Raw genomic sequence first — 17859 nt, forward strand, 5'->3', positions numbered from 1 at the left:
CATAGTATATTTGTTCACATTGGGAAGATCAGTGAAATTCAGCCAACTATTTTATACATGCCTCATTCTTCAATAGACAGTAGAGAATCTCCCAGGCCTCAGACCCTCTTCAAAGTGAATTCTGATTTATCTTTATGCTTTCACTGATCTGTATTTTTTTTCACAGTATAAAATTGTAAATGGTAACTATAGAGATTCTGACAGCTTGAGGGTTATTAATAAGCTGTTGCTAAATGTGAACTCAGATAATACCTTTGAAGTCTCCAAAACACGTACATTTTGCTGAGAGACTAGCATAGGAAATGTTTTTTTTTCCTTAAAAACAGTGTTTAATTCCTGGTTTGGAAGTCACAGAACTGCAGCAGAACCATTATACAATTCATTTACAGTCAGAAATAGCTCCTAGTCTTCCTGATCACTTGCTGGTAGCAGCAGTAGTTTAGGAAAGACTGTTACTTTCAAGGATAGCACATTCGGGGATTTGCTTTTTTTCCTTGCTTAAGTCAACTCTCTTATGATTTTTCTTTTCATATTCCCTTTCCGTTCCCCACCCTTAGCTCAGAAAGGCGGTTCTTCTATGTTCTTCTCAAGCTGCCCCAATCCTCTCCCAAAATAAAAGGATTAGAGGACTGCTTAGATTAGTCAGTATAACTTGATCAAACCAGGTCGTCTTCCTTCCATCCTGGGACCAATCTCTCCTGCAGGATCACTTTGCTGAACCTTAGCATTTCCCCTTCCTTTTAGTCATGCTGGTCCCGACTGATTATCACTGGGCACCAGGAGCAAGGAAATTCAATGAGAATAGGTACCCAAATGAATTGTGAAGTTCATATCCTAGCCCTAAAATGAGTATTCAGTTCTCTTTGTATTGTAGAGTTATTACTTGGAACCTGGTATTGGAATTGGCAAAGAGACAGTTAGCATCATTCCAAAATAAAAGATCTCAAGAATGCATTACTAATAATCTTATGTCCAATATACAATGTATTCAATGAAGTGGCAAAAGTTATAGAAATACAGAGAAAAATATATCTTGTTCTCCTCTAATTGGATAAGTTATATTTATTATCACAGTTGATTATGATATCATGTGGAATTATCAGATGATAATTTACTTGCATTAAATTTTAATTTCTAATGAAGTTTCTCATAAGGTAGTATACTTTTAAAAGAGATATGTTACTAAAAAATTAGAAAATGAATTTGATCATGGGAAAAGTTTAAAAAATGTTCTTCTGTTGGTCAATAGAGTGAAACTTAACTGTATTTGAGAATAAAATGAAAATCAATCCAAGGATTTTATGAAACAAATTTTAAGATGTAGAGAATAAAGCATATTTAGAAAGGTTTCAATACCTAAGAAATGACTGTAACCCCTCAGTGAATGCCACCCTTTGATGAAGATCCAGGGGGTATTAATACTTCAACATATTTACATTTGTTTTTCAGGTAGAGGCAGATATTTGCTTTTAATGATACCATGAAACTTAGCTAGATTTCACTTGTGTTTAAAAAGTCTCATTGTAATATTTGGTATCTGGATACTCTCATGATGTTATTTTCAAATCTGGCATGAGAGGTTTGATTTCTTTTAAATTGATATTTTGGTAAATTAATGTTTTCTTTTAATGTTTTATATTGGAAGATTTGACTTGGTATTTCAAATAAGAGCAGATATCAGCATAGGAAAGTCAACAAGCAGTATATTTATTATAACTTTTAAAGGTGGAGGATGATAATTATGTTAATGGATTGACTCCATTTCTCAACTTTTTTTAAAAAGTAGATGTGAAATAAAAAATACTTACCAAAATAAGGATATTGAGCTTAAAGGGAAAAAAAAATTATTTATTTTTCTCTCTGCCAAAAATATACTTCTGCCTTACAGCAAATCTTTTTCATAAGGCTATCTTTAGTATAAGGCTGGGTCAACTGAACTTTAAATTTGTAGGACACTTCCTCCTTTTATTACTATCCTTATTGAAAAATCAAAAACATTTGGTACCTGAGGATAGCTGCAATGAGAGGAAGAAAGATGACAGTGGACTCAGGTCTTGAACTGTGAAGTCTACCTATATAAGCCTATCAAAGCACATGTGTTTCTATTATAACTCTACATTTCTTTTATGCAGTTTTTAAAAAATGACAATATGAAGTGCACAAAATCATAGTAATAATTCTTTTAAAAATAAAATATTAATAATTGCTTTGCCTCTTTTTGGAATGGCTAAGAAAGATTGTGTGGTTGATATTCATTAAGGTTCCTCTGTTTTAGTATTCTGTATTGCTTTGAAAAATCTACATTAGTCATAGTTCATAGCTGCCCTGTTTAAGCAGCCAAGAATAGTTAAAAAAAAATCACTGCTCATTGGCATAGCTAAATCTCTGCTAAGCTGACTTGACACACTTTACAATTTCCAGTGTATTAAGATAGCGTTAATTCTTTCAGCAGTCCCTCCAATTGTGACAATGCCTTTACTGGGTCTATGGACCACTCTTCCAGTGGTGGGACTCAAAAAGAACAGAGGAGCTCTTTGTATATAAGATTCTCAAAAGAAAGGAATGAAGAAACCCAAATGCATATTTTAATAGTCTAGCTGGCAATGCTAACGGAACACAATTCTTAAGGAGGAGTGGTTGTGTTTCATGAACGAGATAGCCAGGCTGGAGCTCAAGAATTATTATTATAAAGAGAATTTCCAGCTACACAATGCACCCCAGTGAGGGAATTACAAAACAGTATTCCAGAAAATATTTTTTTGCTACTCCAGTATTGATTGGCAACATGGTGAAATAGTCAAGAAATCTTCCACTGGTTTTCTTGGTTAATGGAGGTGAATCTGAAATAGCTAGGTGGAATCCGAGATGCAGGCTTTTGGAAGAGTATTTCACAACCAAATTGGTGACGAAAGTCTGTGGTAGAAGGCCTACGTACAATAGCGCAGCACTCACTATCCAGTTGTGTGTTCTGCATGGGCTGCACTCACAACAATGCCTCTGTAAATACTGAGCCCAAGTTACTGCCTTTCAAGGTCTTTAAAGAGAAAAAAAAAAAAAAAGAAAAGAAAAGAAAGAAAAAAGGAAGAGAAAGGTTGACGTTTTGGTCCCAGATTTTGAGTTTGTTAGAAAATGTACATTCATGTTTGGTGAATCAAAGACTCTTCTGGGAAAAGAATGAAAGTAAACAAACAAAACTTTGTACAGTTGCTTATTAACTATGCTTTTCACCCTCCATTATGCTGTTTCACACTCACTGCTTCCCTGGAGCAAAGCACTTGGTATGTAAGTGTTTGAACAGACTCCTTGTCAGCCCTCAGAAATAAAAGCAGTGTTTCTTAAAAGCCCATGTTTTCTAAGGCCACTAGAAGAAAATCTGCCAAAAAATTTGTAGTTGGTGTCTTCGTCGGCTGTTGTGAAATAGCACTATTGATCTCAGGTTTCCGCTACGGGGTGTACTTGGCATCTTCCACCTCGGTTCTTAAGCAGGTGACCACGCTTGTCACTGTGTCTGAGAACACCGGAGGCCTCGGCCCAGCGCGCTGAACCCAGCGTGGCGTCCAGTGACATTCACAACGACGAGGAGCTCTGAGTGTAATCTCTTATGATGAGAGTGTCATATTTGGGAGACGATGGGATACAGAGGGCCGACTCGGACACTGGCGAGTTGGGGGTCGTGCTCCCCGAGTCCACCGAGTCTCTGAAGGGGGATGGCGGGGTGAGAGCCACCAGCTCCTCCAGGTCTTGCTTGCCGGCCGCAGCCTCAGGCCCGGCCGCGGGTGCCTCCCCGGCAGCGCCCCCAGCCGGCGGGACCCCAGCCGCGGGCTGCGCGCCGCCCGTGGTGACCTCGATGGCCGGCAAGGGCTGGATTTCGGCGAACGTCGTCATGGTCGTGGGCAGCTGAATCTCTTTGGGGATCAGGTAGGACGAGCAGAGCGGGGCGCCCGCGCCGGGGCCGGGAGCCGCGGTGGACAACATCATGGAGTTGAGCTCGCTGATGTTGGCCGTGAAGCGGGTCACCACGCTGCTGATCTGCTCCATGAGCGAGCCCTGCGAGGAGCTGCTGCGCGCCGCGGGCTCCGAGTGCAGCGACGGCACGTCGTCGTCCGTGCGGCTGGCCGAGCCGGCGCGGTGGCTCAGCGTGCTGATGGGCGACGGCGAGCGCGGCCGCGCGGGCGCGGGGAAGTGCTCCTCGGCCTCCGCCACGTCGTACAGCGGCTTCGGGCCGGCGTCGGGGGGCTCGGGCCCGCCGGGGCCGGCGCCCGTGCAGCTCGCCCCGCAGCTGGCGCCGCCCGCGCCGCCCGCGCCGCCCCCGGCCCCCGCGCCCGCGCCCAGGCCCCGGCTCTCGGTGCTCTTGGGGAAGGGCTTGATGACGGCCGTTTGGTTGGGGTTCTCTTTCTTGTTGATGTGGATGGACAGCCGCTGCCACAGGTGCTGCCCCCGGCTGCTCTTCTCGTTCTGGGCCCACGTGACGGATTTTCCATTGGAGCTGCGGAGAGAAGGGAGAGGAGAGGTGACTCAGCGAGGTCCCCTGCGGGCTTCCCCAGTGGCGGGGGTTTATGGGACCCAGCGCGGGAAGGACTTGTCTCTCAGGAAGTAACACGCTTCAATAGGACATCATGGAAACAGATCTTGGAAGTGGCTTTTGTGGGTTGTTTTGTTCTGAATTAAAAGTCACTCGCTTTTATCTGGCCTTCAGTTTATCATGATGACGAAAATGTGTCAAAGGGGATATTAGCAAGGATGAAGGAGTGTTTGTCAGGATTCTGCAGGAGTTCGGAGCCCACTCGTGATGGCGACAGCTGCTTATGCTGCACACACAGATGCAAAGGCTGGCAGTGTTAAGACTGTGTGCAGAAGTGCCTGGTACAGACAGGGCAAGGGCTTCCTAGAGTTAGAGGCCTCTGAACCCAAATGTTACAAATAGGACCTAAACTCACCAACAGGGATCAAGAGGGGAGGGAAGACAGAGTCAGGGGTTACCAGGAAGTAGACAGTGGCTCCAGTTCAGCTTTTATTCTGCAGCTTGGTTATGTAACTAGAGATGTCTGTCTGAATTCCTGATTTTGAACATGGTTTTACTTAGACTGCCTTGTCTGCTGGAAAATACAAATTTAATGAACACATACACAAACTTCTAATTAATTAGAACTTTTTTACTTCACAGAAATTCACCTTGCAAATTTTTGCGTCCTAATACTTGAGTAACAATCCCATGAGAGAAGAGTGTAGTATATTGCCTTTGGCACCGAGCATAGTGATTCTCTAGTTAGGGTCTTGATGAATATTGTGGGACTGAAATGGTTTTTTAAGGCCTTTCTCCCTCTTTCCTCTTCTTGGTTCCACTCAGGGGTGTGAATGACCCACCCAGCTGCTCCGATGAAGATGGAATTGGTGCCTCAGACTTGTAGCCTGACTGTACCCTCCTAACCACTACAGACTGACAGGATAACCTCTGAAACCACAGACCCTGGTCAGAGGATTTGGCTTGACCTTCAGGCATGTGATACGGAGAGAATCTGGTGTGATTCTCCATCCAAAAAAAATCTAAGATCTCTGTAACTAGGGGGTCCGTTCTGTTCAGTTCAGACAGCTCTAGTCTAAGGGCTATGACCAAGAGATAGCCTTGGTCAGTCTGAGAACAAAAGAAGGTGAAGAACCCGATTTTATCATCCTAGCTAGTGGTCATTAAGCTTAAGTGTACATAAGACTCACTTAAGTCATTTGTCAAAAATATCAGGTGTGACCTCAAGAGATTGCCACTGTCTGGATTCCAAGGATCTGTACTTTTTATAAGTGCCCTGTCCCATTGCGCCCATGGTGGTTCTGAAGTACTTTGTTTCTCAGAGTATTTCACAACCTGAGAAACTCTGACAGAAAGCTGTTCTTTCTTGGGGATTTCCATTGTGCCCTTGGCCTCCTTGCTGGAGAGGTGGCCTGCCTTTGCTGAGCAGGAGCCTGAACCCTGTTTGGAGCCTCCGTACCATGAGGCTGCCTGATTGTACCTGTCACATCCGCTCTGCCCGAGACACCCGCTCCCTTAATAACAAACCACTCTTTCTGCAGCCCCTTGAACAACATGCTTTTTGCCTCGCTCCTACGCTGCTTCCCATTTCTTCACTGTTCCTTTCTACTTTGTGATTGTCCTTTCTCTGCTCCTGCCTGTGAAATCGCATTCCATTTAATCTACCCAATACATTGCAAACTGGTGTCCTTCCAAATTCTGTTATATGAGCTAACCTTCACTCCCATCCCCACCCTTCTTCCTGGAGAGAATGAATGAATTGTTTCCAGGTTTGGAGATTGCTGTGCATCCATATTAGCAGAAAAAGACACTACCAAATGGTTGATTTTCCTTTCTAGTAGAGTTTCAGGGTTTGTTTTTCCATTTTGCCTTAACCTGGCCAGCTACCTTTAAAGTTTTCAATATATCACATTTCTTTTTTCCTCAAGTGTTCTCTAATTTCTGGAACATAGCATGGAAAAAATGAGCCAGATTACTTATGGGATTTGATTGGGAGGATGGGTGCCAACTACTCCCTTTCTTTCCTACCAGCAGGATAAAAACAAGGCATTTTGAGAAGGGCAATTAGTTTTTCAGGTCACTGAGGCCTCTTTTAATACAAAGCATGGTCTAGAAATCAGAAGAATAACTGGATTTATTCCACCAAGCTTTACCCAGGGATGCTCTTGCTCCCAGAACAGAGAGGTTTTGCAAACATCTGCTATTAAAAGTCATTCTCACTTGAATTCTTTTAGTCTAGTATAATGGAGCATAACTCTGGATGTTAACAGTGACAGTCTTTGGAATCACAGGTAACCTTGCTCCAAAACATGAAATCGTATTGCCAAACCTTTGGGTGACTGTGTGAGAAGAAAACCACCTTAACCAACCAGTTCTGCACAAAGTAGTGACATCTTCTTTCCTGGCCATGCCTTTGCTCACAGTGCCCGTGGCCATGAGGAAGAGAGAGCACCGGACCATCAAAGAACAATGGAAGCAGACACAGGCGACACCAGAGAAATGGAGTCCAAATCTTTGTACTTCATTTCATTCCTTGGAACATGAATGATTGTTCTCCTCGAAGTAAATGAGAACTCAAGAAAAAAAGCCTCACAAATCACAGCATTAGTCTATTTGTTAGTAAAGTATAGGTTCCACAAAGATAGGGATCTTATCTATCTTGTTCAGTGACACTCAGCAGGGTCTTAATAAGCATTTGAAAGGTGGATAGGATTCTTTAGCTAACCATCACCATGTGATGTCATGGAAAGTGCAATGGACAAGGGATCCTAAAACCTGGGTTTTTATTCTGGATTGGCTACCCTTGATGCTTGAAAAAGAATAATCTCTTTAAGCCTCAGTAAGAAGCAGGAAGCGTTTCATTTGATCCAGGTCATTTTGAGGATTAAATAAGACAATGCAGGTAAAAAGGTCTGGTAAGGAGAAGGTGTTTAAGAATGTTCATTTTTATATTCTACATGAATATGATACAGTTTCGGAAAACTAAAACAGTCTACTCAGTGCCATTTTGAGCTCTGGTTTTAGGAACAGAGAATTCAGTGCAAAGTAAAATATGTGGTAAAACCATTAAACCCTTCAGATTGTTTCTCCTTTACCCAATCAGTTGTCTCTTTGGGTGATAATTTCTACTCCACTAAATTTGAAATTCTTCCTTCCTTCCACAATGCTTTTTTGTTGTGCTCCATCCTCTCTTCCTTTTTGCTTAAGCATATCCTATTTATTTATTTATTTATATATTTGGATTTTACCTTAATTGTCTTGTCTTGAAGGAAGCTTTCCTGACCGCATACTAAGCTAGGTTTCTATACTCCCTGCATTTAGAAATTTAAGAACTCTTTGCTATATGTCTATCTCACCTGCTGATGAGATATCATGAAAGTGCAGACAGAGAGTTTGCTGTTTCCTCTCATTAATATGTCCACAGTACCCAATTGTCTAGACCATAGAAAGAACTCAGTAATATTCTTGGGCCAATAATGGTGTGGATAAATGAATTTCATATTTAAAAATCCATAGTGAATTGTTTTTCTGTTATAATTTTTTAGAAATAATTCAATATTAATACAACTATTTCTTTTGTCTTATGGATCTATCTACTTGTTATATAACTCTCTTTAATAAATAGTACTCAGTGTATATAGATAGAAAGTATTTTATTAACTAAATACAGAAACACAGATCTTGATATTTACTATGAAAATCGCAAAGAAATTATGTTTCTGTAATATATATATATGTATATATATATATATATAATTGCCCAGTGATGAAAGCTTATTGAGGCAAGAAGATAGTGGAAAGAACAAGGGACTCAGATTGTAAGTCCAAGATCTGCCCCTGAGTGATGGTGGGAAAATTACTTAACACCTTAGTTAACTAATTAGGTAACAATTAGCCTATTTCCCTACTGAGAAAAAAAAATGGAAGAAATAAACCTCCTCTATGTACCTTGCATGATTTCTGGGAGGAACCCAAAGGATAATCCATATGAAGATACTTTATAAAGCATATCACTTCTGCAGATACAAGGGGTTATTCACTACCATCAAATCTGTCATTCAACTGAGGCAAATTGTGTTTATTATCTTGGCTGAACATTTTTTTCAGTATCAGGATTATACATTTGCTCTCTGGGTCTGAGGTAAGAAAAATAAAAGGGAACTTTATCTTAGCTGTCTATAGCACTTCACTTTCCCTCACTGAGTATTTTGGGCATTAGAAAAGAAGGAAGAGGAAAAAGGAATGGAGGAGAAAGGGAAACACTTGAGTAAATGGAAATGAAGTCAAACACAAAATTACCTAATACACAATAATCAAAGCAATACCACCTTATGTTTGCATAGCTTTTTATAAAAAACCTTTAGGAGCACTGATGTCAGCGGTCATCAGTGTTCTTATCCCCCTTTCAAAGATGAAAAAACCAAGGTTCAGTGAGATTAGATGATTTGCCCAAGGTTCCAGAGTTAGCAAATGGCAAAGTGGGACTAATACCATCTTGTGATTTCCATTTTCAATTTCTATGACATTACACTGTTCATATTTTCTTTTTGAAGTTAGCTCTCTTTATTCCATGGAAGAAAAACCTTGGATGCCATGTGGAGATGATATATATTTTAGTAGATAAGTTAGTCATTTGATTTGTATTCTCTCTCACTCACCCTATGTTTCTGGACTTCTTAATTATATACTTTACAGTCTCAAGAAAGCATCCTACATCTCTTATTGGTCATTAACTCAAATAGCACAAATTGATTAAGCACCAACATTTGTCAGGAATAATGATTGAATGCCTTAATGATGAAGGCAGTTAAAGCCTACAACTGTATAAATTAATATTATATGGCAGTTCTCAGCCTTTCTTTTTTATGCTGTGATGGATGCCATACAAAGTTGTCCTATGGACAACACATTTAGTTTCTACCCTGATAGTTCTAATTCTCATATTTCTCTCTGACTTATTTTGGAATACCAGTAAATGAGAATGGTATAATTGCAGGGATAATCTTACATCTGCACTATTTTAAACACTTTCATATTTCAACTAATATTCCTAACAAATGATTCTGATTCATCAATGCTCTTTTATATAGTGGCTGAGAGTTATTGATATACAAGATGTCCTTCAAAGAGGGCAAAATTGAATTCAAGAGAGAAGATACATACAGAAGAAGGCTAACAATATGAATTATTCACAGTATTTCAACAGAGAGGGGTTGTTTTTCCTTTCCTAGGACCTTGAAATGAGGAAACAGATGGGCAGTGTTGGAAGGGTGGAAAGGTTGCTAAGGGCAAGGAAAGTGAGGCATGGCAGTGGAGCATGGAAGCAAGCAGTCAAGTTCATTGGGCTTTTATAGGGTCAAATCACAAGGGATTTACAGCTTTAGAAGAGGAAGGAACCTTCCCAGCCAGAGTGGTCAGGGAAAACTGCTTGTCTAGAGGAGATAGAGTGCATTGAATAGTAGTGACAGAAGTTCATAAATCCACAAAGAATGTTTAGGAGATAACCAGTAGTCCAGTTTGACTGTGTGGAGATGGAGTAGTGGTTAATGCATCAGGAAGAAGACAGGTTGTGGACTTATGTGTCTGCTATAAAAATTATTCCTGATCACTGCTGACCTATAAGGATCTTCTTTATTTTTCCTTCTTTTGCTATCTTAATAACTTATTAATAATTAACCTTGGGCTTTTTTTAAAAAAATCAGTGCCTGGAACAGAGAGATTGTCTAATATATTAGACCATAGAGGTGGGCTAATTATTAGATATATATGTAATCTACATGCTTGATCAATAAATGAATGAATAAACCAATAAGGAAATACAGCTTCTTTTCTATGTTATTCTTCAACTAAATTCTGTGTTGTTATTTAATTTTTTATGTATTTGATCTTCCTTTTCTAGTTCAACAGAAACAATTTGAATGCAGGCACCATGCCATAATTGTCTTCAAACTCTCACCCCAGCTTCATCCATTGACTTTATTTCTAGTCTGGCCCCAGTCCTGGTCCTACTGCAGGAAAATATTAAGGCCTAATTGATATTCATTAAGTTAATTAGCCCTTCAGGCATTGAAGAACAAAGAAGGTTGACATAAGCAAAATAGTGCCAATGTAGATTTAAGACGTTGTTTTAATATAACAGTACAGGGATACAGTGTTAAGATATTAACGAGTATGACACAAATGAGGATGGAAAGGAATGTACTATAGTAACGTGAAAGCTACTGGGAAAGAAAGACTGTGACCATTGGATTTTTCTTGTCAGTATTAGAGGACTTCAGAGAAAAAGTTGCTCACTGGGGAAAGAAGTTTCCAGGAAGAATTTGCAAATAAAGTGGGGCTTTAATGAAGCCTTAAAGGTTGAGGATGTTAAAATAACACGGATAAGCAAAACCCAATTAATATGTGTATTGTGTATATGGCAAAGAAACTAATTCCACATGCCTAATCCCATGAAACCCTTCCCATAGTCCTGTGAGGTGGATTTTCACTTTTCTCTTAAGTACCAGTGGCTACATGCTTCTAATGGTAATTCTCCAAGAGAATATCTCTTCTCAGGTATTTAATCCCTAATAAAATCTTTGTGGGAGGAGAATCACTCAGCCCTAATTTACCTAGTCTTTGGTTTAACAGCAACTGGAGGCCTTTTAAAGAAGCTACATGTCCATTCAGGTTGGGTTATTAAAGTGCCTAAGGGCACTAGTACAGCTGCTGCTTCCCAAGAGTCCTCATAAGGAGAAAATGTCTTAACAAGGTGGGATATGACACAGGTGTGCAAGCATCGGCATTTCGTTGAGTCAACCCAGAACTTTCTTTCTTAAATTAAGCTATTTCTTTGGATCCATAATTCAGTTACCTGGAATCAAACCTCAAAACAAGACTATTCCTGGAATTATGGGGATTAAAGGCTGGGAAGTATAGGGGGAGCGGAGGAGGGAAAGAGATTGGTTAACGAGTACAACAACATTACAGCAATGAGGAGGAATGAGTTCTGATGCTCTGCAGCACTGCAGTGGCTATGGTTAACTGTACCTTTTCAAAAAGCTAGAAGAGAGGATTTTAAATGTTCAAAACACATAAATGATGGATGTTTGATGTGATGGATATGCTAATCACCCTGATTTGATCATTATATATTGTATACTTGTAATGCACTCTGTATCCCATAAGTATGTCCAATTATTATATGTCAACTAAAAATAAAAGAAATGAAATTAAAAAAACAAAAAATGCCTATACTGCTTCTCATCCTGACATTTAAATTCTAGGTTTTAGGTGAGGTGCCTCAACTAAGATTAGAAAGACTTTTGGATTTATGGTGTTTTTTTTTCCAAAAGAGGAAATTATTATTTTTTTTGCAATTATTATAAAGCTCAGATACAATTTAGTAAACAGAGAACAAAACAAGACATAGCTGTTTTGTGTCTGTTGGCTGGTGCAGCCAGGAAGATTTTGTAGAAGAGTTTAGCTTGATTTAAACCTTGAGTAAAACATGGGGTTGAGATGGGTAGCAAAGAAGAGAGTCCTGGAATGATAATAGTTCCCATCTGAATAGAAATTTTCAGCTCACAAGATGTTTTCACCTATGTTATCATCTTTGACCTTCAAACAGTTGTCTGACATAGCACTTATTAAATGATATTTTTTAATTACTTATTTACAAGTCTGTTTCCATGCTAAACTTCAAGCACTCCAAAAGCAGAGACTACATGTATCCCTTTTGCATATTATGGTGCCTGGTGCAGAGAAAGTGTGCTGTGAGTGTTAGTGAAATGAAGTGAATTATAAAATCTTGAATGTTTGGTACAGATAGGTATAATTAACTTGCACTGTAGATGTGAAAACTGAGGCATACAGAACTAAGTTCCCCAAGTGAAAAAAAAGGGGAGAACGGTGCCCCAAGTCAGACCCTAAATCTGGAGTCATTCCAACCATGCAATATTATCACTGTGCAAAGTGCCAAGATGCACATATGAACCAAGGGGCTAACAAGATGTACCCTTGCAGAGCATCCATGGAAATAACAGTTGTCCAATTTTTGTCTATAAAATAACCTGATAATAAATTGCAAAGTTCTGTATCAACAGTGCAGATGAATCCAGAGAGACTATAGGATAAGAGATGCCCCAGGATTTTTAGGATGGTTGATGGAAAAATGACTTCTCTTCAGGCAGAAAGATCTTAAAGTACTTAAATCTGATTTATGAAGGGTATGTTAGCTTTCAGGCTTGAATTGTGGTTTGAGATCTACCACCAATATGATTATTGTCTATTGAAAGCTCTTGATTTAAGAAGGGAAAAGTCCCTTCTTAAATTCCCTATTTTTTTCTTATTGGATGAAATGGGCACATGCCACAGATATAAGGCACTAATATCAGTCAGTTCCAATCTGTTCCCTTCAGAATGCTTGGGATGCTCAGCACTGTATCCTTGCTCTATGAAGACAACTTTTTAAATCTACCCTGGACACCACTATTTTACTTATCATAATCTTCTTGGCTCCTCACAGACAACATAGTGTGCTTTGAAGTCATGTGAAGTATAATGGCAAAAATTAGTGTAGAAAGCTCATTTCATGTATCTTTGAATTCCCATTATGAAGTATACTGCCTTATGCATAAGTGATAAATACATATTTTTTGAAAATAAAAAATCCTTGTGTTGAAGAATCACATCAAAATAACTTATGAAACATGGGATTAGATGAAATGATTGATATAAATTTTCAGAGCACTCAGCTTTGCTGAATAACATTTGCCTACATCTCAGTATTACCCATCTGATGGGAATGTGCCAATAAAATTAGGTGGAAACTATTGCAAGATTTTATCTATATCTTGAGGTGAGACTAAAAGTAGAAAGTATCCCTCAAAATTTACTTCCCCTTCTAGAGCACATGAGCTTGGACTGCGGGCTTTTTGGCTTGACATTTGTTACATCAGAAACTATTTTGACTTTTTTTCTTCCTTTTTTACAGGAAATTCTAAGCTATCCAATCTATTGTCTCAATAAAATATATGAAAACATGTATTTGTATGTAAGTACTGAATTATCTACAAAAACTATATATATGTGTGTGTGTGTGTATATCTATATTTATGAAGTATGCATTTCACAAGGACAGCAGCCTCACAAAAGGCTTTGACCAGCTCCTCCTTTCTCCAATAAAAATTATGTCAGACAAGAAGATTGAGCAGAAACTGAGATGAGAGAGTCATAAAATCCAAACATTCCTGTTACTCTTGTATATTATGTTTTGTACAGGGTAAAAAAATACTACCTAATTTAATAATATATAAATAGAATATACTCACAGTAATTAGTAATTCTTTTGGGGAAAAAAAGCCAAGAGAATTAGAAATCTGGTTTATATTTGTACTCAATAAAACTAATAATTTCTATTCCCAGCACCAAACCTTAGCTAATCTTAAGTTTTTGTTGGTCTCATAAAAGATTTCCCTGGGAAACTGATTATAATAAGATTTTGAGGATTATCTTAAGCTACTCAGAATATATTATTTTGAACTCATGTTTTTCAATCAATATGTTTTTTATAAAATTATAATAATTAACAAATGGTATAGAAAGTAAGAATGACAACAGATGGTTCAAAAATCAAGAGTTCCAGGGTCTCAAAGGAGTTAAATTAATATCTATGAAATTTCTCAATCTTTTATTAGGTAAACAGTACTGAGAATGTCCAAGAAGGGTATATGTGTGTATGTGTTGACTACATTATTGTCAGCTATACCTGCATCCCTGCTTACCTCCATACCATCCAAATTTAGAACTTATGATCTGGATCACAGACTTAACACCTTCATGTAGCCTATTGCTTTTGCTTGTTCTATCAGAGGAATTTTATTTTTTTATTAAGATCATTTGTTCCTTTAAGGTAGTGATTATTTTATACTTCCTCTAACACCCCATGTTCCTTAAAACAGTATTACATACAGAAAGGTTCTCTGTGCACTTTTATTGATTGGTTGATTGAATCAGTAGACTCAGAGCACCACTGGGTACTGAGGTTGTAAAAGTGAACATGACATTAAAAAAAATTTTTTTTTTTTGCTTCAAAAACCTCAAGTTTAATGTGAAGATACAGGCAACCAGATAATATATAAAATCAGATGTAAAGACACTATACTTTAGAATTTAAGTTGGGCAGAGTTAAGATAGACTATACAATTTTTAGAAAGTCTTCAAGGAAGAATTGACATTGGAGTTGGGTTTTCAAGCCTGAATAGTGGGTGTTTGCCAGGTAGAACAGGACTGAGGGTTTGAGGAGATAGAAGTAGAAAGGAAGGGCAATCAGGGTAAGAGCACAGCATATGTTAAGATGTGGTATTCTGAAAAAAAATCAATGTGTTTGGGGAGTTGTAAGATATTTGGGATGTCTGGGGAAGAAAACATAAATGCTGAAACATAAAGAATAAGAGTCAAAGTGCTAAGTTAGGGTTAGTTTGTGAAAGGCCTTATATTCTGAGTGTATAAGTTGGGGTTTTATCCTGGGTGGCAGATAAAATAGTTCAAATTGTACTTAAAGGTCACACTCTGGCTAATTCCTGACCTGGATTTCCTGAGGTCTCTTTGATATCAGATTTTTCATGAAATAGCTCTACTAAGTAAGTTATTTAATATTCTTGAGCCTCATTTTACTCTTCTGTACCATGGAAAGGAAAAATACCTTCCTTATGTGTTCTTGGGAGAACTTAGTGTATAACATGTGAAGGGACTAGTATAGTGTCTGATACATACTAATAGTAATTAGCAATTATTATTATATTTTTATAGAACATCTTTAAATATAAATTAGAATATTCATTTGGAAATGACTTTGGGGAGGAATAAAGTGAAGAATCTTGCAGAAGTTCTAATCTATTGTTAAGCAGCTAGCTGTGCTCTACTGTACTAGAAAGGCAAAGTCTTTCTCGTCTATGGATTTTGAATTTTATATAACTGTATTCTTAGTCCTTTCTGAAGACTCAATTCAGACTTGTAATTTTCTATTATTCTTAATTCTATTTGTACTGGTATAAACTATAGTATATGATAGGAAATGGGGAGTTAGTCTGAGGCACAAACTGTCCTGTGGTAGAGGGGTCTCATATTGCATTGCAGTTATCTGGTTTTCTGACTGTTCCCCAAGAGACTGCAGATTTTCAAGGGTATTAGTTATATCTTGATCATCCATTTGTCTCCAGAGTCTTTTAAGTGCTTGGCTCATAGGAGGTGCTTAATAAATGAGCTTTACATGAAGAAAGAAATAATTGAACAAATGAAAGACTAAACAGTCCTTACACAGACATTATATTTTGGGGAACATTTATTCCCACTAAAATTATTAATAGATGCTGCATATAGTAGGTAAAAATCAGTTATTCAACTGATTGGAAGTTAACACTTCACAGAACTGATACCATGAAATAGCAACAATAAAAATTCTCTTTCTGTTCATGATAAAAATACCCCCATACCACTCTCCTGTCTCCTAGCAAAGAGGGGGACTATAGATCTGTTTCATCTCATTAATGGAGCCCTTTCTCAAAGAGATACAGGGAGGCTCAAAATGTCTATGCCTCTCCAACACCGGGTACAACATGAGCGTGTCACCATGCAGACTGCAAGTCCTCCAATGGCATATTCCTGCTGAGATAGGAAATAACACCATTCATTACTGGGGTTTCAGTCATTCCCGAGGGTGGACCATCTTGGTATGAACTCACAGGGTAACAGGGTTTAGAGAATTTCTGGTTCTTAGAGCACCTCCCTGTTTAGGACTCTCTTTCACTTCTGCAACCAGGAGGATTCTGCTCTGAAACACACTTAAGACTGTCCACTGTGAAAATACAAAAAGCTGACAAGTTATACTATATTGAGACAGAAGGGGAAGAAAAATCTGTTCACACAAAGGGAAAACAGCAACATAATATTTCAGGAAGCTAGTGAGGTATAGGTACATATTGATATAATGTTCTCTTTCCTTTCTTGAGGTTGGGGTGGGAGGAGGGCAGAAGTGAGGGAGCATCTGTCTAAGGCCCCACAGATCAGAAAATATGCTCTGCTCTGCTATGAGGACAAGCATTTTAAAATTCCTTCTCTCCCTACAAGGCAACTTGGCTCTGGGATAATCACCCCAGATATGAATTCCTAGAGTCCTGCCCATTCTATAATTTCACCACAGAAAACATAGGCAAATAAAATGCAGAGCAACAGTCCTGGTTTTCTGTGGTTGCTTGAGCTCCCCTTAGCTCTCGCCAGCACTGGTGGGTCAGTAATGGCCACAGAACCAGCCCAGATGTTTGTAGAGTAGATGTGATGCTTGACTATGACTCTGAGAGACAATGAGGGGAAGAGGAGGGGATTTTAAGAAAGAAAGTTTATCAGCTGATACTAAAAGTACCTATAAAATTCTCATATACATCATTATCCTTTTCCAACCCTTTCATTCAATTCCACGGTAAGCAAATTGTGATTAACTCTTCCAACCCCTTACTTAGAAACTGTTTTCATCACAGTTGTCTCCTTTCTGATAACTTTCTCTTAATGTTCATTTTGAATTAATTTCTACTAAATAAATGTCATTATGTATATGTGTGTGAGTGGGTGAATTTATGTGAACAAATATGAAGTTGGAAAGAAAGATACAAAGGCTTTGTAAATTTGGCCTCTCTTTTTGTGTGTCTCTAGGCCATTTTTTCCTCCCTAAGGGACTAAAGGAAAGCTTTCTTAGAGCACTGAAGGATTATGCAGTCTCTCTCTGTCTCTCTTTCTCTCTCAGTTTTTATTTAGTGCTAAAGGAATGAAAAGGAAGAACAATTTGGAAGGGAAGATCATTTGTTCCCAGTTAACCCTGCTTTTCTGTGGGGCTAAGGTGGTTACCCCAATAGCATTGTCTTACCTATAACAGGCACTACTCCCCTCTGCCCCACCAGAACATATCAATGGAGTCTTGTCATTATGTTGGCTATATCCAAACAAGTGAGGAAACCAAAGCTAAATGGTATCTTGCTGTTGTAGAGAAAGTTGGACAGTTCCTGGAGTAGATATATTGAGTGGCTACTTCTGTAGATCTGGACCTGACCCAAAGAAGCCTGGTCTGTTTGATCTGGGGCCTCTTACTTTCTATTTTCCACTCTCTCTGTCCCTTTTCTCCCATGTTCGCAATCAAGACAGCCTTGAGCAAATCTAATTTTTGGGTTGATCAGATCTGAAAGTTCTGAACATTGACTAAACACTCCTAAGAACATTGCATAATTGTATAATGGGTATAATTGAGACCTAATGCTTGCCAAAACCAGCTCCATGTCATCTCCCAGATGAATGGATTATTCCAAAAT

At 38.7% G+C, this 17859-nt stretch overlaps 1 protein-coding gene across 4 annotated transcripts in view; it reads right to left on the reverse strand.

Moving 5' to 3' along the window:
• Positions 1-305: 305 nt before the first annotated feature.
• Positions 306-17859, reverse strand: part of GRM5 (glutamate metabotropic receptor 5) — a 489232-nt gene continuing 471678 nt past the window's right edge. For all 4 annotated transcript variants that reach the window (XM_076002410.1, XM_012745155.3, XM_012745156.3 and 1 more), the window contains one exon: positions 306-4486. In XM_076002410.1, coding sequence (XP_075858525.1) covers positions 3568-4486 — 919 coding nt within the window. In that variant the 3' untranslated portion in view covers positions 306-3567. The remainder of the gene's footprint in view (positions 4487-17859) is intronic.

Source organism: Microcebus murinus, chromosome 4 (genome assembly GCF_040939455.1).
Source record: "Microcebus murinus isolate Inina chromosome 4, M.murinus_Inina_mat1.0, whole genome shotgun sequence".
NCBI lineage: Eukaryota > Metazoa > Chordata > Mammalia > Primates > Cheirogaleidae > Microcebus > Microcebus murinus.